The sequence below is a fragment of the Ambystoma mexicanum genome, chromosome 11 (genome assembly GCF_040938575.1).
Source record: "Ambystoma mexicanum isolate Mex_15411 chromosome 11, UKY_AmexF1_1, whole genome shotgun sequence".
Classification (NCBI taxonomy): Eukaryota; Metazoa; Chordata; class Amphibia; order Caudata; family Ambystomatidae; genus Ambystoma; species Ambystoma mexicanum.
In genome coordinates, this window is record NC_090934.1 from 309,618,353 (window position 1) to 309,640,875 (window position 22,523).

Here is a 22,523-nt window from a genome sequence, read left to right on the forward strand (position 1 = left end):
AAAGTGACTGGCTCACAGTAAAAGTTCAGTTCCAGCAGGTGGAGACAGTCCAGTGTTACTTTTTGCTTCTGGTTAGAGGTTGCTGTGCCTTTCCTTGTAGATTGTAATCGCTGGCCTTTTGTCATAGGTACCAATGCTCTTGGTCTCTACCTCTTTTACCTCTTCATGTCGGGCCCTAAAGGGGCTGCGCATACAAGGCTTACTCGAGAGCACCGGTTCTATGAGTATTTTCATTTGACTGAGCCTGCTAGGTTAGGGTAATGGATTGGCGTTTCCTCAGTTCCCTCTGGTTGGTAGAAGTTTAGTGTCTGCAGATCTCCACCGTCTAGTAGGTCCGAAAATATTGCAGGGACCAGCAGAATATCCTGTTGAAGTCTGCTCTGTGCTTAGCCAGGCTCGAGAAGGTAAAGATACAGACCATCAGTTTCAGTAGAAACTGGGAGCTGAGTGGACACACACTGCTTCCAATTGAAGGATTACACAGATTCAAACATTTTGTAGCTACCCAATTACTGAGGACTCCCACATTCATATTTCCTGGTCTAAATCCTTCCTTTTCTCTTCCGGTGTGTATTCTGGTCTGAGTCTAGATATTGTTCATAAAACATGTCATTTCTGGTTCTGACACCTACAACTCTCGCTCTGATCATGCATGGCAGCATCCTTACTTCACTCATTCGACTATGTAAAGCCCTTGAACATGGTATAGGATTTACATAGGGGATCCCTTCAGTACAGCAGTACCTTAACCCCCATAAGGCCAACGCCGCTCTCTGCAGCTCCGCTGCGAGAGCCAACTTCCGGATCCCTCATGCCCCACTTGCCCACCATGGAGCTCGCCCCCCCTGCCGCCGCCATTGAGGCACACGCGGCCTCGAAGCCCGCAGTCAGCTGCATCACGAAGGAGCAGCGCCCCGCCCACACACAGCGCCGCCGTATCGCAGCTCATACAGGATCAGCTGTTCAGCCTACCAGCCCCTCCTCTCCCGCCTTAAAGGGAGAGTAGGCAGACCGGCAGGCGAAGCCGCATCGAGGCGAAGGCCAGAGGACAAGGCCAACGCCGCTCTCTGCAGCTCTCCGCTGCTCGAGGCCGCAGATGGCGCACAAAAACTCTGCCAGTCCAGGCCAAGGTAAGGCCAACATCCCCTATGCCCCCTTGTTTCACGCTTTATCTGCATGCCCTCCGCTGCACAACAGTAGGAATGCGCGCCTACGGTCCCGCACCCTGCTTACCAACCCCAACAGCTATACTCCTACCATCGGTTACCGCAACGCCAGATTGGCCACAAGAAGCCAGCTGCCAGCACTCTTGTGCGCAGCCACCAAATGCACCCTGGGCCCCAGGGTCACCTCGCAGTCCCCTGCCACGACGCAACAAGTCTTTAAGTGTTGTACTTACAATCACTACCCCTCCATTATCACTAACTCTCTATCTCTACTTCCGCCCCTTGGCCCCAATGTAACTACCGCTATCGCCCACGCTGCCTCTCTGGAGTGTGTGCTGCCCAATGATGTTCATATGTTTTCTGGTACCACTGCTGGTGCCTCCATTGACTGTGTGCTGCCCAACGATGTTCATATGTTTTCTGGTCCCACTGCTGGTGCCTCCATTGACTGTGTGCTGCCCAATGATGTTCATATGTTTTCTGGTCCCACTGCTGGTGCCTCCATTGACTGTGTGCTGCCCAATGATGTTCATATGTTTTCTGGTCCCACTGCTGGTGCCTCCATTGATTGTGTGCTGCCCAATGATGTTCATATGTCTGCTGGTCCTACTGCTGGCGCCCCCCTTGATTGTTTGCGGCCCAATGACACCTTTGTGCCCCCTATTCTTACCGCTGACACCCCCGTGACCACCCCACCTAGTTCCTCTGATCTTCCTTCAGCTACCAGCCTCCCACTGCTTCCCCCCAGCCGCACGCTCATGTGCGCCCTGATCAATGCCCGTTCTGTACCAGCCCACGCCCTCGACATCAATGACCTGCTCATAAAAGACGAACTAGACCTCCTCATCCTCACTGAAACCTGGCTCAATGAAAGTTCGGGCCCAGCCTTATCATTGGCCATCCCACCTGGTTACTCCATCTACAGGAAAGACCGCACATCTCAGAGAGGTGGAGGCGTTGCCCTCATCGCCAAAGACACCCTCTCCATCAGAGAAGTAGAAGGCATCCTTGACAGCAATAGCGACTACCTCCCTCTAAAAATCAACGTATCAGCTAACTGCACCATATCCATGCACATTGTCTACAGACCCCCAGGACCGTGCACCGACTTCCACGACACACTCATCTCTGCACTCTCCCATAACATCAAAAAGACTTCACAGGTCCTACTCATCGGTGACCTTAATCTAGGGTTGAACGATCCCAAGGACTCCCCTGCAAAACTCCTCAAGAAGGCACTCTCCAACCTAGGCTTCACGCACTCCATCTCCCAGCCCACACACATCAAAGGACGCACCCTTGACTGGGTCAGCCATCACAACTGCACCCTTCTCATCAAGGACAACAACCCTATTCCTTGGTCCGACCACCACTACATCCAATTCAACCTCGGAACTAACAAAGCTGCTTTCTCCCCACCACCACCCTGCCCCGACACGTACTCCAGAAGTTCACGCCTTCTCACAGCTGAAAACCTTGCACCCTACCTCCTTAACCCAGCCCTTCAAACCCCCTCTTCAAACAACCCCGATACCTTAGCAAACACCTTTAAGGATATCATCACATCATCTGTGGATGCCATTGCCCCACTAACTCTCAAAAAAGACAAAAAAGCCAAACATGCCAACTCTTGGTTCTCCAAAGAACTCCTTGATCAACATGCGCAGAAGAGGGTTGCTCTTGCCACATGGAAAGCAAACCCGTCTGAAGCCACTAAACAGAAATTCAAAGCCATCTCCAAATTATATAAGACCAACATCACTCGAACAAAGGCTGCCTCCTTTAACACCAGGATCGCTGACGCTAAATCAGGCTCCAAGGAACTATTCACCATCTTCAGGGAACTCGAAAAACCATCTGCCCCCCCCTCCTCTATCATCAAAGATGACAAATGGTGTAACAGCATTCAATGTGCCATGCTTGAGAAGCTTAACACTCTCCAAAGTAAAATTCGTGGCCACCAAAAAGCCCTCTCCGACATTATAGTGAACATGCATGCTAAGCCACCCACCAAGACCACGTCCTCCCTGTTGTTCGAATTTAAAGATATCACAGAGCAAGAGGTCATTACCCTGCTCAACTCCATTAAACCTTCCAATTGCAAAGGGGATGCATGCCCCGCCAGCCTCATCAAGGATTCCGCACCTAGCCTAGCCCCCTTCCTCACGGCCTTTATCAACTCATCCTTCCAATCAGGCCATGTCCCATCAGGACTTAAGGAAGCTTGGGTTCGCCCACTTCTCAAGAAACCCTCTCTCGACCCAACCGTCCCGGGGAACTATAGGCCTATTACGACTGTACCGTTCCTGCTCAAAATCTTGGACAAAGCAGCTTACCTGCAAGTCCAGAAGTTCCTAGAGGACAACCGCCTCCTCGGTCTACGGCAATCTGGGTTCCGCCCTCGCCATGGCACTGAAACGGCCCTCCTAGACCTGAAAAACCAAATGGACGATCTCAGAGACGCAGGCAAACCTGCCCTTCTACTGCTCCTTGACCTCTCTGCAGCGTTCGATCTTGTCGACCACAATACCCTGTGTCACCACCTAGCCACACAAGCCAACTTCTCCCCTAAAGCCTGCCAATGGATCACCTCCTTTCTCAAAGATAGGGCCATGAAAGTCTTTTCTGAAGTTGCTGCTGCCACCCCCAGCCTCCTCACTTGCGGTGTCCCCCAGGGTTCCTGTATCGCACCTACTCTCTACAACCTCTTCACGAGGCCACTGTTTAGCATCTTGGACTCCTTGGGTATCTCATATACCAACTATGCGGACGATACGCAGGTACTCATCCCACTCACGGGCGACTACCTAGCTGACTCCAACACCCTCTCCTCTATCTACTCTACTATCCAATCCTGGATGGCGGAGAATTGGCTTTGCCTCAATGGTGAAAAAACCAAACTCCTCCTTATTGGCTCACCTTTCACCCTCGGCAATCTTGGAGAACAGTACGCCTCCTTCACCATTGATAATATTCCAATTAAAGTCTCTAACCATGTTAAGACACTCGGAGTCTACCTTGACTCCGACCTGTCGATGGACAGACAGGTCAATGCCATCGCCGCCTCCTCAGCCTACTACACCAAAGTCATCAACGCAACAAGGCCCTTCCTGGCCCGTCAAAGCAGCCTCACGATTGCCAGGGCCATCATCCGGTCAAGACTTGACTACTGTAATGCCCTTCTCGTCGGGACCTCCAACAAAAACATCGGCAAACTCCAGCTAGCCCAGAACAATGCTCTAAGGGCAGCCACCGGCACCGCAAGGAGAGACCACATCTCCGAAATCAGAAGGCAAGTGCACTGGCTCCCTGTTAAAGAAAGAATTGTCTTTAAAACTCTTGCCATCACCCACAAATGCATTCACGAGCTTGCCCCCCCCCCTACCTTACGAACAGAATCACCAGGCACTCCGCCACAAGACCGCTTAGATCTTTCTACGCCAACACCATTGTCAGGCCTACCTCTCGGAAAGTGCGTGCTGGTGGCTCCAGTTTCCCCACCCTTGCAGCCACGCACTGGAACGCCTTGCCACCTCACCTCAGACTCATCGAGTCCCACCTTGCCTTTCGTAAGGCTATCAAAACCAGACTCTTTGTATGACTTTAACCTGTTTCTGCCCTTATGCCTGCTAACTTGTAACTAAGAGCCTCCTGCACCCGAATGTAATCTTAAATCTGTGTTTCCTGTAACAGCGCCTCGATGCCTCATGGGCTGCAAGTGCGCTTAACAAATGCAAATAAATAAATAAAATAATTCTCAAGAGGTACTGCCACATGTTATGAAAGATTACTCTTTTAGGCAACTTTCCCTCCATATTCTATGGATCCCCAAACGTTTTGTTTGTCTTTTTACCTGTCCTAACTTTTTACATTTTACTTGCCTGGCATTTTGCTAATTTTTGTCATGGGGAAACTGGTCAGTCCCTTGAACTATCAGTACTGGGAAACTGTTTCCCTTTTGTCTTTTACTTTTGACCTCTTTTGGTAACTTTGGGAACTTTTCTTACAGTGCACACCACATCTTAGAATGCAATCCATGGGGATGCATGCATTTGTATCACCCTGGACATTTTACACTGCAATTTCTGTTTACTTTTTTTATGTTCCTAAAGACAAGCTGTTGGCAGCAAAAACACTTTTACCATGTTTGCAGTATTTATATTATGCACATTCGCGTTTACCGCTTTTGGCTTCTAAACATGGCTAGGGCTCTAAAATGGCCATGCCACAAGGATTTTTGCTTTTTCTTTGGCCATATTGCTTCTTGGCTGCCTTCCTGCCTTCTCAGGCGATCCCTAATATAGCCATGTATTTGCACGGGAAGTCTGCTGCTTTCGTGGGCCACTGCATGATATGATATATGTCATGTTATTTATAACACGCCTGTACACAAATCTTTCTAGGTGTAATAAGACACTGGGTGGGGACAGTGGGAGGTCAGGACAAATGATCTTACTATTCCTTGTGTCATTCAAATTATGCAAGTGCCACAGCACAAAAGTGCACGGGGAAGGGAGAGGGGAGGAAAGTGCCTGGTAGGGGGAAGGGGAACTGCAATCAGGGCAGCATTGCCCCCAGTGAGCACAGCCAGGGCAGTGCGGCTCTAGGTAGGTGCAAGGAGACAGGGGGCTGTAGAGGTTACAGTTACAGCCCCTAAGTGCGCGGTAGGCCCAGAGGCAGTGCAGGGGAGACTGATCATGGAGGAGCCTGGTACCCAGTGAGACTCTGGGGGTAGCCAAGCAATCAGTCGGCGCAGCAGGCAGGTGGGTCAGCAGGGGAGAGAGAGAACGCAGAGGAGAAAAGGAAGGTCTTAAGCAGCTTTCGGAACTTCAGGTGGTGTGGCTCAAGTTTGAGAGGGGCAGGGAGGCCATTCCAGAGGGAGGCCCCTGCAAAGGAGAGCCATTTGTGTGTGGACCCAGGAAGTGGGTTGCGACTGTCCGGTGCCAATCCACAAACTGGTTCCAGTAATTCTGGTGTGCATGCATGAGTAAAACCAACAGTGATCCTGATTTGAGCAATGCTGGCTGGCTGAGTGATGAAGATCCTTGCTATTGGAGAGCTGAGTTTGATCACTCACCTGAATTTAGGATCAGAAGAGGAGTGCTGCAGCCATTCCAGTAGATCAGCAACAGAGCCAAGTATCCTGTGTAGCTCAGCCGACTGAAGACCCGTGGACAACTCCTGTCGATCTTTCCTGCAACTGTCCCGGTGAAGCCCTGTTGGACTCCCTGATCTGAGAAGGTCCTTGTCAGTTCTTCAACCCTTCGACTGGTGGGACCAACGTTCCTGCAGCTTTGAGCCTTCAGAATTGTTCCTCGACTGACAAGCTCCAAATTGGGCTACTGTGCCAGATGCGTCGCCGTTCTGCGTATTCGTCTGGAATTTCAGTGGTCCCCAGCTTGTCCTACAAGTTTCCTTTCTGCCAGGTTTCACCTTCCCAGCATCAATGCATCCTGTCTTGTAAGCCTGTCTTAGTTCGTGACTGGAGAGACGCCTGCTGTCGCCTGTGTGCGGGGACTGTCACTCAAACCGGCTTCCTTCTGTCTGGCAGCGCGTCCAGAAGATGCCAGCATCGGTGCCTGCTGCATTTCTTCTTCGGAAAGGGTTGCACCCAGCTCCTGATCCCAACCAGACTCTTCCGTGTACCTGCAGCACTTGGGCATCTTCTACTGGATACAACGGCAGGAAAACCAACCTCCGGCGACTCCCAGTCGACCTGTAAGGCCCAAAACGTGATTGATAAAAAAATAACTCCACAAGAGATCAAAAATAAGTGCACAGTTTGCAAGAAAAACAAAGTTTCATTACATGAAAATACAGCTGGGAGTGTCGGTCACTTCTGTAGAACGGAAAACTGATATCACGCTCGACACACCTATTCTAAGTTACATCTTTTATAGTGGCAAAACCGCACATTAGTATAAGCGAAATATAGTAAATAAGCAAAATAAAAGCCCCAAAGGTGGCCTAATTCTCTAACTACTAAAAGCAAAAGTTTCTAGTGAGGCCTAATCTAAAATGGTGGAACCCTTGCTACCATGGCACACAGCCTTCATGTTACTCAAACACAACATTTACCCTATATGGCTGCTGGACACTTCCACTACCTTTTTACCAGCTACCAAAAGGTGCACCGAATATAAAATAAAACAGGTCCTTAACGCAACAAACACACAATATAAGTCACTAATGCTACTTACAAACCTATTAAACAACGCCCTTGCTTTAATATAAATATAATAAGCAACGTCATTAGATTGTTGCTCCTTCGTTCATCCTATAATGTTCTGTGATGCTCCCTAAAATGTGTCAAAGCAAGCTTCCAATCCAAACCACAAAATACTGACACTGAATGACCCACTCTCTTTGCTAATACAGTGTGCGCAGCCTAAACCTCTTTCCATGGATGGGGCATTGCACTTGCATCCCAACACTGCCAAGTCACTTGGGAAAAATCATTGGAGCAAGAGTGGTGAGTAATCGCAATAGTTACAGCCACACCTCTCTCCCCTATGATAAAATCTAAGAATAAACATTTGTTTATTCCATTCTTTTACTTTTTAAATGTTTGTTTTAAAAGCTGTTTCAAAAGATAGAAAATGTACCTTAACTGTAAAATCCTTGAAGTCTTCTGGAAAATTTTTCACCACGACAATAACTCTTCCTGCCTTTGTCCTCTCTCCTAGAACTTTGTGACTTTTGGGCACAAGGCCACATTCAACATAGGGATTGGAATTATAAAGTTAGGGTCTTCATTCTTGTGAACTGATTTTCTTTACTGCATAATTACTTACCTTCCATTCAGGTGTTCAAGTGGGTATACCGTCATTTCATCGCCGGACTTTTCATCGCAGGGTTTTTTGCACAAATGGGTGTGGGTGTGGGTGTTCGGGATTAAAAAAAGTAATTTGATGTTCGAAAAAAAATCTGCGGCAAAAAACCCTGCAATGAAAAGTCCGGCGATGAAATCCCGTAGAACCGTTCAAGTGAATTGTATGCATTTCTACAATTCAAAGGGGACTGTATATGTTTTATAACTGAATGTTGTGTTACAGTATTACCGGCTTGATTCATTTTTCTGGTGTTTTTTTGGTCCTATAATAAATTAGAATAGGTTTGTACTTACCTGTCTATGCAGAATATTTGTGTATTTCACTGTGTGGACTCATTGTGGAACCATGACCCGCTCACCTGATAGTGAGTGAAACGCTGACACAGTTTATTTAGTGATTGATGATTCATATGGCTCTATCAGCAAACTAGTTCTCTTTGTAGCACATATACACACACAACCAGACAGTAACACTCTGACTGGGCAGCAGAAAATTAGGATCACAAAGCTTTAAAGAGAAGACTGAAGTGCTGCCTTTGAGGAATAGAGGGATGGCTACTGTAACACTGTTTGCCTTGCAACAGTACTGGACTTGAACTGGTAAAGAAAACGTAGCTCAGTAGGCAAACCATATCCCTGGCCATAACTGTGTCACTCTGTTACTCCCTATTTGTTTGGCTTATGATCCCTATTTTGTTCCACTAGGAGGGTAACTCGAGGAGGCCTTTTCCTAGATCTGTGTCACTTTTAGTATCAGAAAAACTCTAGTTCAACCAAATTGTCATCGATTTCCACGGGGGTGGCATACTTAGCTACTAACTATTTACATGCAAGGCACATCAACTGGTGAAATAACGGCTATCGCATGCTCTTTTCTGTCAGTCAGGAGGAGAGGAAGAAGAGGGAGTTCAGAGACTACAGCAAGCAGAAGATTACCCTGGAGGCCGTTCTCAATACTGTCTGCAAGAAGTGTGGCTGCAAAGGTAAGGCAGCTTGGTGGATTTATGCTTCCACTGTGTATCTTGAAGGTCACAGTTTAGAACCATGTAGGGTCCATTAAGACCATCATTGTTCTCATTGAGAAAATGTCACAATTCTGAAGTTGAGGTGGGGGCAGAGGAGAGTGTTGCACTGATTAACATCACTGAATAAAGAGGATTTTGGGCCTTCAGGCAGCATAGCTATTCGTTTTTGGTTAGGATGTAGTGAAATATAGTTGAAATAAACCTAAGAATGATGTAATGAGGCCATAAGTACTGTGTAGATATGGCCACTGTAGCCCTTCAAACAGTGGAGCTGCATACATCTGTATACAGTTGCTATGATTACCGGAGATAGACTGTGGCACCACATTAAAAAGAAAAGCCAAAAGACATGGTGAAAGGAGACTCTGTAGATGCAGACGGGCAGGCAGAGGAGACAAGAACGCTGTACCCGATGAGCTGTGCTTGCCAATGACTAACGCCATAGGTAGTAAGGGGGCAGAAAGAGAGATCAGAGGAAATGGGAAATGTCCAATCTTAAGGAGAGAAACTTAGTGCAAGTGGGGTGAGAGAGGAAAATCGCTGAAATGAACAGAGGGGAGGAGGCCACTGTTAAGATGGATTTCCAAAATCAGCCCTTGGTGGGAAGATTTGCCTCCGTATTTATGGTAAAGGAAGACACCGGTTAGCCAAAACTCAACCACAGTAAGGTAGCTGAGCAATCAAGGCTTAGTCGCAGGAAAGTGTGAGAGCGGTGTGAGCGGTGTAAGGCTAAAATGATCTGCACAGCACAACATCAGCAATTCAAGTTACACAGGTAATTATATCAAAATAGAGTTATTTATTAGGCTTTAGTTTCACACTCTCTGATGCGGCTCACACCCCCTTGCAAACCATCAACCGGCCGTGACCTCCTCCCTAGATGGTTCACACCTGAGTTGACTATATAAATACCTAGAACGCAAATGGCAGAAAGACAAAACCCAGGAGAGCAGGGCCACCTTAGCCCGACACCTTTATCAGTACAAGGCCGAAATCCAGAGAACAAAAAAAGCCCACTGCAACTCCCGAATCGTAAACTGCAAAAACCCAAGCAAAGAACTCCACAAAATCATCTCTGAATTCACCAATCCGACTTGCACCACGACCGTCCCGACCCCCTCACAATCACTGTGCGACTCACTCTCCCTCCACTTCTACACCACGGCTCTCGAAAGAACAAATACTCTAACCACCAAACTGGCTCTATTACATCCACCAGGCAATTCTTCCCCCATACCGGCCAGCCCACCAGCTGCGTCCACTATGCAACCAACGTTCAAATCCTTTAATCCGATATCACCACAGCAATTTTTCAAACTTCTATCTGCCTGCAAACCATGTGGCTCGCCGCTGGACCCTTGCCCTGCCACAACCCTCAAAGAAATGTTTGCTTCCACCTGCGCAGGTGAACACGCAAGATCCATCATAAATACCTCCCTTTCCTCTGGCATCTTTCCTGACGCATTCAAAACGGTTCATATCAAACCTCTAATTAAAAAACTTTGCTTGACCCTCTCGAGCCAAAAAACTACCTCCCCATCTCAAACACCAGGTTCCTTGCCAAACTCATTGACCGAACCGTCTACTCCCAACTCAATGCCTTTGTCGAAGCCAACAATCTCCTAGACCCCGCTCAATCAAGTTTCAAAGCCCGTCACAGAACCAAAACCACCCTAACCTCGATCTGGGATGACCTCAAAATGACAGCAGACTCTGCGGGATGCGCCGCACTAATCCTTCTTGACCTATCCGCCGCCTTTGACACAATCAACCACTCAATCCTCCTAGACCGCCTCCACTCCCTAGGAATTCGTGGAACCGCTCTTAAATGGATAGCTTCATTCCTCAAAGATAGGTACCAAATAACGATCCTCTCCACCTATACTTCACAAGCACGACCAGTCGACACGGGAGTCCCCCAAGGAGCATGCCTATCTGCCCTCAAAATTCATCCTCTACTTGATCACCCTCCCACCAATAATTCGTTCACACAACATCCTGTGTTACAACTACGCCGATGACACTCAACTAATTCTAAAACTCCTAAACTCAAAAACCAGCTCCCGGCCTGACCTGGCCTCCTGCCTCCTTGACAAAGAACTCTGGATGACCCAAATCCACCTCTTGTTAAACCCCTCCAAAACGGAAATCATGGTATGCGGCAACTCCGAACTTCTTCTGCACCCACTACCATGGCCAGGCGCCATGGGCATTTCACCGACCCCCTCCAACTCAGTAAAAAACCTTGGATGCACCCTTGACTCTGATCTAACACTCTCGTGCCAAGTCAACAACGTCACAAAGTCCTGCCACTACCACCTTAAAACCCTTAGGCACATTTTTCCATATCTCTCCTTTCCCAATAGACTCTCCGCGGTCCAATCAATCGTTATATCAAGACTGCACTACGCAAACCCCCTATACCTCGGAGTCCACACGTACTAACTGAATAAACTCCAAAGGGCACAAAACGCGGCAGCCAAATTACTACTTGCGCTCGGCCCAAGAGACCACATCTCCCCAGCCCTTAAGACGCTGCACTGGCTTCCAGTAGCACGAAGAGTGACTTTCAAAACCTTACGCATCTCCCATCGAGGACTGCATAAAACCGGACCTCAATATCTTCAAGACAAGCTAAAACCCTATCAGCCCCCACACACCCTAAGATCAAGTTCAGCCGGCCTCCTAGTCATACCAAAGACAAACTCAGTCAGGTTAGACGGATTATCATTCTCTGCCTTGGCCCCCACGCTATGGAACTCACTCCCACTCCACATCTGTCAAACTGAGGATTTAACGTCTTTCAGCAGACTGCTGAAAACCTGACTCTTCCCCTAAAACCAATCCGTACCAAAATAACCCAAACAAACTAACAGCATCTCAATGACACCAATCCAACAAACTACCTGATGAGAGAAATTGACAGCTAATAACCCCCAATATAAATTTGACGGACAAACAGAATCAAGCGAAAAAGTAGATCAAAGCAGTGAAATGGTTAATAAGAGTAAATCATACGGATTTGGTAAAGAGATTTAAACTCCTGAAAGGGACATGATGCATGAAGAGTGAATGAAGTGAATGGGGTGGATGAAATAGTTAAAATAGATGAAACAGGTGGAACAGATGAATACGCAGAGTGGAAGAATGCATGAGTGGAAGAACAGATGACTATATAGTTCGAATGAGTGTGGATATGGAATGTGTTTGTAGATCGGATGAGTGTATAGAACGGATGAACATGTTGAGCGGAGGAGTTTGTAAAGTGGACGAGCGTGTAACACGGATGAAATGCAGAGAAGCGAGTAGAACACAGGAGTGCATAAAACCGATGAATATGCGGAACCGATGAGTGTAAACCGGATGAGTATGTAGGGCGCATGAGTATGTAGGGCGCATGAGTGTGGATAGCGGATGAGTACGGAAGTGCGGTGAGAGTGTAGATCGCTGCAGCAGACGAATGTACAGACCTGGGGAATGTACAGACCTGGCGAGTGTACAGACCTGGGGAATGTACAGACCTGGCGAGTGTACAGACCTGGCGAGTGTACAGACCTGGCGAGTGTACAGACCTGGCGAGTGTATAGAGCGGATGAGCGTATAGAGCGGACGAGTGTGTGTATAGAGCGGACGAGTGTGTGTATAGAGCGGACGAGTGTGTGTATAGAGTGAACGAGCCTATAGAGCGGATGAGTGTACAGAGCGGATTCATGTATAGAGTGGGTGAGTATATAGAGAGAGGATGAGTGTACAGAGCATATGAAGGTATAGAACAGGATGTTGCTGTTGAATGTGTGATAAGCAGGTGAGTATATAGAGAGAGGATGAGTGTACAGAGCATATGAAGGTATAGAACAGGATATTGCTGTTGAATACGTGAAAAGCATGAGTGCATAAAACGGATGTGTGAAGGGAGCGGACGAGTGCAGGGAGCGGACGAGTGCGTGCAGGGGACGAGTGCGTGCAGGGGGGACGACTGCGTAGTGGAGATGAGTGCGTAGAGGGTTTGAGTGCGTAGAGGGGTTGAGTGCGTAGAGGGTTTGGGTGCGTAGAGGGGTTGGGTGCGTAGAGGGGTTGAGTGCGTAGAGGGGTTGAGTGCGTAGAGAGGATGGGTGCGCAGAGGGGGCGAATGCGTAGAGGGGGCAGAGTGCGTAGAGGGGGCGAGTACGTAGAGGGGGCAAGTGCGCAGAGGGAGGGAGTGAGTGTGTAAAACAGGTGAGTGGGGTGAGTGCGTAGAGGGGTAAGTGCGTAAAACAGGTGAGTGGCGTGAGTGCATAGAGGGATGAGTGCGTAAAACAGGAATGCATAGCACCCGTGAAGGCATAAAGCGGAAAAATTGACTAGAACGAACGAGTGCCAGGAGTGCATGAAATAGACTGGAGCACATAGAATTGCGGGACGCATATAGTATGGTTCGGAACACAGAGAACATTTGAAAGAGCATATAACGTATCATTTCATATTACCATGCTTACTCTCTCCTTTACATCACCACTCAACTAGAACAGAGAGATACTATGACACCATTCGGTATAACTGTTCTCATACTTACATCCGCCGCACTCTCCACATCACTCTAAGTAAACACTGCTGGTTACACATCCCCCAGCCAGGCGTCTCTCCTCAGGCCTAACGCAGCCACATCCGGTCTGGATAAATCCTGCCAGAACAAACACATACTCCTGATCTTCCAACCACCACACCTACCGCTAAGAAGCAGCTATTACATGAAGTCCCACCAGCTGCACACAAACCCGGTGCTCACATGCACCTTTTGACTCGCTCTACTCTCTCTACTGATCTGAACTTCGGTTCCCAAGGGTGTTCAACCTACCAGCGCCTTCAGACCATACCAATGGTATATAAGGCACTATATAAATGCAAAATAACAATAACTAAGCATTTAAAATTACTGGTAAATATTATTACACAAGACCTTATAAATGTATAGACACATTCACCATTAGGAGAATGTAACTGCATATGACTCAATCACCAGTGCAGTACAGGTGATTAGTCAGATAGAAGGAAAAATAGGCAGAACCAACAAAAGAAAACTTAACTCAATCATAACTATATCCAGTCCTAAAATTGTATGTCCAACGATCCAGTGCGGCGTGTCAAAGCAATGCAAATTAGTTTATTGCGCCAACACGCTAAACACGCTAACCTTCAATTCGAGAATGGCAGGATATATATGCTCCTTCCACAAGGGAATGGTGCATCTCTCATTGCAGGACTGTGCCTGTGCATCTTCCGATTGTTGGACTTTCTCAATTAAACAACAACAATTTAGGTTTATGGCTATCCATCGAATTTTTTGCATCGAGGAACATTTCCATCTAATTTTTAGCAACGAAAATATGTGCATCAAATGCATTTATTTTTCTTCTAATGGGGTGGTCCCCCCAAAACCCATGTTTAACCTTTAAAACCCACCCAAAAGAAATTAACCCTTTACACCTCAAAAACATGCATTCGATGCATATATTTTCGATGCAAATGCATTCGATGGATAGACTTTCGATGGATATACTAGATACCAACAATTCATATACACTGTTGCTTTTCCAACCTTCAGTCAACTCCCCTTCCATCGTCCTGACTAGGGCTGATTAACATATAGCCCGAAACTCGAGTCGATGACAGAACATGATACCGTCAAAGAACAATCACTATAACTAAATTCATTGTGTGTACTAGTGCAGGATAAGCATCAGAGGACTGACTCTGACCTGGGCTATCCAACACTAGCCTCAAAACCAATTGAACTTTTCAGATATCGGGCCTCATTACGACCCAGGCGGAAAACCATGGTGCTAATGGCACCATGGTCCATGCCGGTAACTTACCGACTCTGCCATGGTGAAAGGGGGAATTACCACCCCATTACAAGGTTGGCGGGGCGGTAATTCCCCCTTCCTCCATGGCCCTTCCCCATTCCCATTTTTGCCCCATAGGGCTCAATGGGAATGGGGAAGGCACTAAATTCGGTACCGCAAATTGCGGTACCGTACTTAGCACCAAGGTCACTTTGCGGGCTGGTATTGACTTGGTTCATTCCCTGTGCTCCCCGGCTAAAGCGAACCCCAGGCTTATACCCTTTCGGGTTTTTTTGCAAATCTCTTTCCTGTTTCTTTATTGACAAAATTGACACCATTCGTCATAAAATGTTTGATTCACCGTCAATTATCTGAAGTCTTGCTTGATACCATCGCAGAACGCCCTTTTCCTGGGAACCAAGCTCAACACGGTCTCCTGCCTAGCGGCACTCTCGAAGGAGAGGATAGGGGCCCTGCTGGGCAAGTTCCAACGGCTGTTGTCACTAAAGACCTCCACAGTGCAGACCATCAAGTCGCTGCTCGGCATGATGTTGTCGTGCATCTCCCTTATCTGGCTATTTAGGTGCGGATGCGGCCTCTTCAGGAGTTCCTGGATGCTTGATGGATACAAGTGTCCGGAAGCTTCATGGACAAGATCCCGCTCGACAAGGAGTTCCTTCGTGCGGTCAGATGGTGGGGCGTACATTCCAACATCGCCCGGGGCACAGGATTTCAAAACCCCCATACCAGGTGATGGTCACCACGGACGCTTCCCTGGAGGGCTGGGGAGCGCACGCCAGAGGTCTGCACGCCAGAGGTCTGCACGCCAGAGGTCTGCACGCCAGAGGTCTGCACGCCAGAGGTCTGCACGCCAGAGGCCTGTGGCTGCCAGAGGAGATGGATCTCCACATCAATATCCTGGAGCTGCAGGCAGTGTTCTGAGCCCTCAAGTCATTCCTTCTGTCCCTGAAGGGCAAGATGGGTGAGGATCTTCACGGACAACACCACCATAATGTTCTACATCAGGAAGCAGGGGGGCACCCGATCTCCAGCACTCTCCAAAGAGCAGTAGAACCTGTGGCACTGGGCCGTCGGACAAGAGATGTTCCTTATCCCCTTTCACCTGGCGGGAGTCAAGAACTCCATTGCCGACTCCCTGAGCAGGAAGTTGCGTTCCTGCCACGAGTGAGAACTTCGTCAGTACCAGGTGGACTGCATCTTCATCACGTGGGGCAGGCCCCAGAACAATCTGTTTTACGAATGCGGCAAACTCCAAATGCCAGAAATTCACCAGCAGGTTTCACCAACCGAGGAGCATGGCGGACCCTTTCTCCTTTCCGTGGGAAGGCCTGTTTCTGTATGTGTTTCCCGCATTGCCACCCCTGCTGCAAGTCATCAGTCAACTCAAACGGTGCGCATGCAGGATGATACTCGTCACCCTGGCGTGGCCGGGGTAGATTTGGTACCCGGACCTTCTCAGCCTGTCAGCGTCCTCTCCGATCAAGCTTACAGTGGTCGCAGATCTGCTCACCAGAAAAGGAGGCGCAATCCTGCAGCATGACCCAGGACTGCTGAACCTGAGGGCTTAGCTCCTGCAGCCCTAGAGTTTGGAGGATACGAGTTGCCGGCAGACTGCCAGTAGGTGCTTGCCAAGGCCAAAGCACCGTCACCTCTTAAATGCTACGGTCACAAGTGGAAATGTTTAGCTATGTTGTGTCGGTAGCAGAAGATCACCCCTCTGAGGGTCACGGCCCCACAGACCTGTCCATACTTTTTGTCCTTGGGCAAGGTGGGCTGGAGCACACTATCAAGGTGCATCTGGCGGCTATCTCCCGCTACATCAGGTCTCCTGGAAGATCTTCTCTTTGGTCCCATCGTCTCGTCAAGGAGTTCCTCAAAAGAATGCTTTGATCTTTCCTGCCGGTGAAGGCTCCTGCCCCAGCATGGGAACTCAATTTGGTGCTGACGAGGCTCATGGGAGCCCCCTTCTAGCCTATGCATCAGGCCCCTCTCAAGTTCCTCTCGTGGAAAACGGCATTCCTGGTGGCCATCACCTCTGCCAGGAGGGCGGGTGAGATCCAGGCCCTGTCCTGCAGACAGCCATATCTGACTTTCCACGAATCAAGGGTGTTTCTACGGACTCACCCCTCCTTCATGACAAAGGTTATATCGGAATTCCATCTCAACAAGCCTTTGGTGTTACCTGTGTTTTTTCCGAAGCCTTAGTCACTGGCTGAAAGGGCCTTGCACTCGCCGGACGTGGATCGTGCCCTGAAGTTCTATGTGGCACGCATTAAGAGTTGTCAGAAGATGTCTCAACTGTTTGTGAACTTTGGTCATGTGAAACTTGGGAAGACCTTGTTCAAGTCTTCCATCTCCGGCTGTATCACACACTTTCATCGGTTGGCCAACCGACCACTGCCCGGCCGTCCTGGTGTACCTCAGAGTCTCACCCATCCCGGGCACCACTGCCAGTCCTCTCTCGCACTTGCCTCAGGGCCCTACTCCCACCCACCTTCACTGCACTTACCCCAGTCTCTGCCAACTGGGTGAAATTGGACCTCCCCCTCCCTGTGACCTCTTATGCACTCCTGTGACCTCCTTTGCACTTGCACGACCCAAATGCAACCTGCCTGATGATAATCTGTCTGTTCTCCGTTGTCCTCCCCCTTAATTGCACTGGTAAAACTGCAGAATCGCCATCAGGCCTATTTGCTGTGTCCCAACTGTTAAAGGTATTTTTCGCACTTTCTCTGCCTGTGCAGACTATTATCGTCTCAGAATTTCAAGGGCTCTGAGCGACTGTTTTTCCCCTTGTTCCCACCCTCCTTGAGCGCTTTGAAACACTTTCATGTGCATAGGCGATATATAAATAAATAAACAAACAATACAATGGCCAGACAGAAGCTATTTGCAAATCATACGATTTCCCATGAACTCATTCACTTGCTCATGCGTTTTTGGAACGTACCATCCCTCATTCGAAAGCTATGTTTAAAAATGTTCTGGGCATTACAGGCTTCCCTGTGCTATTCTGCCGCCAAATCAGGTCTGTTGGTGACGGTGAGCATCCTTTTTTTATCCACAGTTCATTTCTCTCTTTTGGTACCTCTCCTTGTAATACTATTATGTGTACTATGGGGATGGTATTAAAATGTTCCTCCCTTTCTTTCTCCCCACTGTGAGAAGACTGAGGGTGTTCTCACTTATAGACCCCAGGGATTCTTTGTTCAGGTGACCAGAGCACGGCCATCGCCTTAGGAACCAACCCTGGGGTGTGGACCATTGCGTGAGGATCACCTGGGCAGGGGTTCCTTAGGGACTGTTGAAGTATTGCCCTTGGGAGAGACGCAGTATTCCCCCCTTTACGACACACCGCTACCCGTCACTCCCGCCACCTTTATAGGTTGTAATAGGTCCTTTCCCATTGCCCCCTCCCCAATTCCAACAGGTACCCACATCAAGGGGATGCTTAGGAGAACAAACATAACACCCTATATTTCACAACAACAAAATTGTTCCCCTTCTTCTGACAATATTCTTCTTCCTTTTTCTAACACCACTCGAAAAAACTGCAACTCCACAATTCCTACTTCCATTCTAGAAATCCTATTGCTATACTAGAATACCAAAACAATAAGAAGAGGAAAAGGGAGCAATGAGAATTACCCATAGGAACCTATGCACCAGGGATTCCTATGGGCAGTCGCCATTTTGTCCCAGTAATGAGGCCAGGCAAGGTCAGGCCTCCCTTAACAATCATTCCCACCTGAAACCTGTTGAGCCTCACAGACAGTATAATAGACAGAGCACACAGGCACACTTTGAGCAAGCTGGGATGTTGGATGGAGCACAGAGGTCAGGAGGAAAATTTGAGCTGGAGAGACCCCGGAAGGCCTGGAGGACCAAAGCCTGTCTAATTGCTGGGCAGGGGAGTACAGGGGAGGCTTGCAAATTAAGAGGGGCCCCGAGCCTGGTGGAGGGAGACCCGTGTATGTACTTTAAGGAGGGGTCTGGGCCCAACTGAAGGAGAACCCTGGAGAGGACAAGAAAGGAATGCACACAGTCGGCGAATTGCGAGTGACATGCAAGACCTGTGTTTGTTAAGCAAAGATTGAAGTTGCAATAGTTTATCGCACAATTGAAGGCTGCACGCGTGTGGATGAGACGCGAAGGAAGGCAGACCTCTGGTGAACTTAGAATAACCGATAGTTGTGAAACCAGCGATACTGAGTAGCAGAGTGGTCCAGTGAAAGCAAATAGTCTATTTGAAAGTCTCAGTGAAAGGTGAAATGTTTTTGTAGATAAAGTGAATGAACTATAAAAGTGAAGTGATAACTTTTGTGCTAATGACATTTAACTACCCAGACAAAGAAGCACTGGGGCAAATACCACTAGAGTGTGAACTGTAGGGAAAGTCGAAGTGGTCCTGCGGAGGTCTGTAGTAAAGGCCACGTTCATTCGAAAGTCTTTGACATCAGGAAATGGTCCAAGCCCAACTGAGGGAGACCGGATGTGTAATAAGTTAGGGGAAGTGAACCCCTAATGTATGTGAATTAAGCTTGGGAAAGGGAGCACCTGCAAGTGTTTTTGCTGAACCTTTGCTTTGAAAGGTCCGAGCACAACTGAGGGAGACCAACGTGAACCTTTTGGTGAACTTTTATTTTTGCTTTGAAAGGTCTGAGCCCGACTGAGGGAGACCAACATTAAATTTTTGTTGAACTGTGTTTGAATGCAGGAAAAAGAGACTTTAACGTGGAAAGCCAGGCGGGCCTTGATCCATGTTTTGAACTGCCTTTATTTTGAGAACCTGAGCCAGAGAATGTCATCCTGTCTACGGGAACTGCCTTACCCCATGCTGTCCAAAGTGGGGAGGAGAGCTGACTCAGCCATCTTGATCTTTTTTTATGTTAGAACACTGTTTTTCCTTTACATACATGTTTTCCCATGCACTCATTTATTGTAATAGTATAAGGGCAGGCAATGGGTTTATTTAGCATAGGCCATTTTGTTTTGACTGACACAACTAGGACTGTTTTATTTATTATTTGATGGTAGAGCATGCTCCCATCTTTAGAGATAGGGCCAGCCAGGAGTTTATCCAACCCTTTTTCTCAATAAACATCCTTAAACAGTTTATCTCTTGTGTCTGTCTTCACTTGTGACACCATGCCTCCCTTACACAACTCTTCTTCCTTTCTGCTGCAATGATTGTCACCTTTTCACCTTCTCCAGGTACCTCTGAACTGTCCCTCTCTCTGATAAATAAGATGCTGCTTTTGCCGCTCTGTCGGCCATTTCGTTCCCCATTAATATCCAGTCTTATTTTCCTTTGTGTGCAGCACATTTTATTATCGCCACCTCTCCTGGAACTTTTGGAGCTTCAATAATTTCTTTTAGTAGTTCTGCATGTTGTACGGAGGATCTGTCACTTCTTTTAAATCCCCTCCTTTTCCACCGTGCCATTCCTGAATGGATAGTTGACAGAGTCGGAAAAGATGTTTGCTGCATGCCCCTCCATCATTTTTAGTGCTCTTATCCGCGCCAAAAATTTTGCTGCCTGTGCTAAATAATGCAAAGGTAGTCGCTGCTGAGGTGCTATTACATATTTCCCATTCATGCAGCACGCTACTGCCTCACCAGTATGTCTCCTTCCTGTCTGGGTCAGTACTTGATGTCCCGTCAATATAGACCATGTCTGCTCCTGCTATTTCTTCCTTTTACCTGTACGTTCCCTTCTATCCTGTCCATGTGCGCCGCACAATCTTGTATGTAATCCCATACCTGTATTGGTTCTGCTAGGTAGATTGCTGGGTTTACACTTCGGCACCTTAGCACCACTATGGCTGGGTTGGTTAATATGACCTCATATCCCGATTCTCTTTGGGGAGTTAGTGTACTTTTTGATTTCTCAAAAATGTTGAATAATGTGTGTCCCACGTACAATAACATTGGACACCCCATTGTAATCGTTGATGCCTTCTCATTTGCAATTGCTGCAGCTACAAGCGATTGTTTGCAAGGTGAAGTGTCCTTGCATTACTTGGTCTAGGCTTCCACTGTAGTAAACTAGTGGTTAATGTACCTGCGGCTACTTTTGTGTTAACACAGTTGTCATCGCTCAGCTATCTGATTTTGAGAACAAATTACATTTTTCGCTGTCATTTGGGGGTAGCCAACACTGGTGCATGTGTCAGTGCATCTTTTAGTTATGCAAAACTTTCATTCATTTTAGATGTCCATTTTATGTCCCTCTTCTGTTTTGTGCGTAATCAAATACCCATGCTCTGCAATAATTGCGTAGACCTAGAAACCACTGCATCTCTTTTACTGTTCTTGGGCAGTTTCCTTTCGGGTGTTAGTCTACGCCCTTCAATGGAAATTTCTTGCCCCAGGTACACAACCTCTTCTAAGCAATACTGTCATTTTGCTTTATCCACCTTGTACCCTTTCTCTGCAAGTAGTGAGAAAATGTGTACTGAGTCGGTTCTACACTCTTCTTCTGTCTCACTGCATATTAGCAGATCGTCAACATATTGAATCACAGTGCTTGATGTTTGTGCACATTGCATCGATCCATTTGTATTAGCCTGTTGAAAATACTGAGCGATTTGCCGTACTCCTAGGGCAACATGCATGTTTGAATCTAGTTCCGAGATACGTTAAAGCAGTCCGATATCTTGAGTCTGTGTGCAAAGGTCTGGAGAAGAAGGCATTTTTCAAGTCAACGACCTTGAAGTACTTTGCCTTTGCTGGGATATTGCACTATATGGAGGAAGGGTTTGGAACAATGGGAAATTCTGCTTCCACCACTTTATAGGGAGGGGCAAATCCTGGATGCTGGATGAAATGCCATGACCCGCCCTTTGATTTCTTTATCGGATAGATCATTGTGTTACAGGTTGATGTTGATTTCTGAAGAATGCCTTGCTGCCATAATGCGTGCAATGCGGAGTATATCCCTTCATCTGCTTCTCTGGTCAGTGGGTATTGTTTTGTCCGGGGCAGCATGGCCCCTTGTTTTATTTTTACCTCCCAATCCCTTTCAGTACCCCCACATAGTGAGGTCCCTAGGTCCACAACTCATCCGGCACCGTTTTGAAATCTCCCTCTGTGTATTTATTTTCCCTCTTCACTAATTGTGTCGAAAATGGGCACCATTGTTTCCAATATCAGAACTAGACAAGGTATCTGTATCTGGAACACCACCTCTCCTTCCTCTTCCTCATTGGCTAACAACGGTTCATCTGATACTCCTGTAATTGTCACGGTGGGGTCAATGCACAGCACTGTGTGCCACTCCATGTGGTCATCTTCTCTTCACACAGAATCACCATGCCTTTGCGTATGACCGCTTCTTCCAGCTGTAACACCATTGGTTTCCCCTTTAGGTCATCCTTTTTGCACTGTGGTCTGAATAGGAATTCCAAAGCTAGTCGGAACACTTTCCCCTGTATTTCCTGGGACACATCCCAGCAGAACTTCGACCCCATATAGGAACATGCTGTGATATAGTGGCTATGCTTGCAAGTTGCTTTGCGTGTGTGCTGACAAGACAAGAGCTGCTATCCGGGCATAGTAAATGCTGGGCGTGGAGCACACCATCCTTTTCTTTGTGAATGATATTGTTGCATTCAGCTTGCTGAGCAGGTCTCTCCCCAAGATATTGATGGTTATG

General features: G+C 47.7%; 1 protein-coding gene across 2 annotated transcripts in view; it reads left to right on the plus strand.

Moving 5' to 3' along the window:
• Positions 1-22,523, plus strand: part of ZCCHC17 (zinc finger CCHC-type containing 17) — a 262,713-nt gene that overhangs the window by 115,863 nt on the left and 124,327 nt on the right. For both annotated transcript variants that reach the window (XM_069623041.1, XM_069623042.1), the window contains exon 6: positions 8,881-8,981. In XM_069623041.1, coding sequence (XP_069479142.1) covers positions 8,881-8,981 — 101 coding nt within the window. The remainder of the gene's footprint in view (positions 1-8,880; positions 8,982-22,523) is intronic.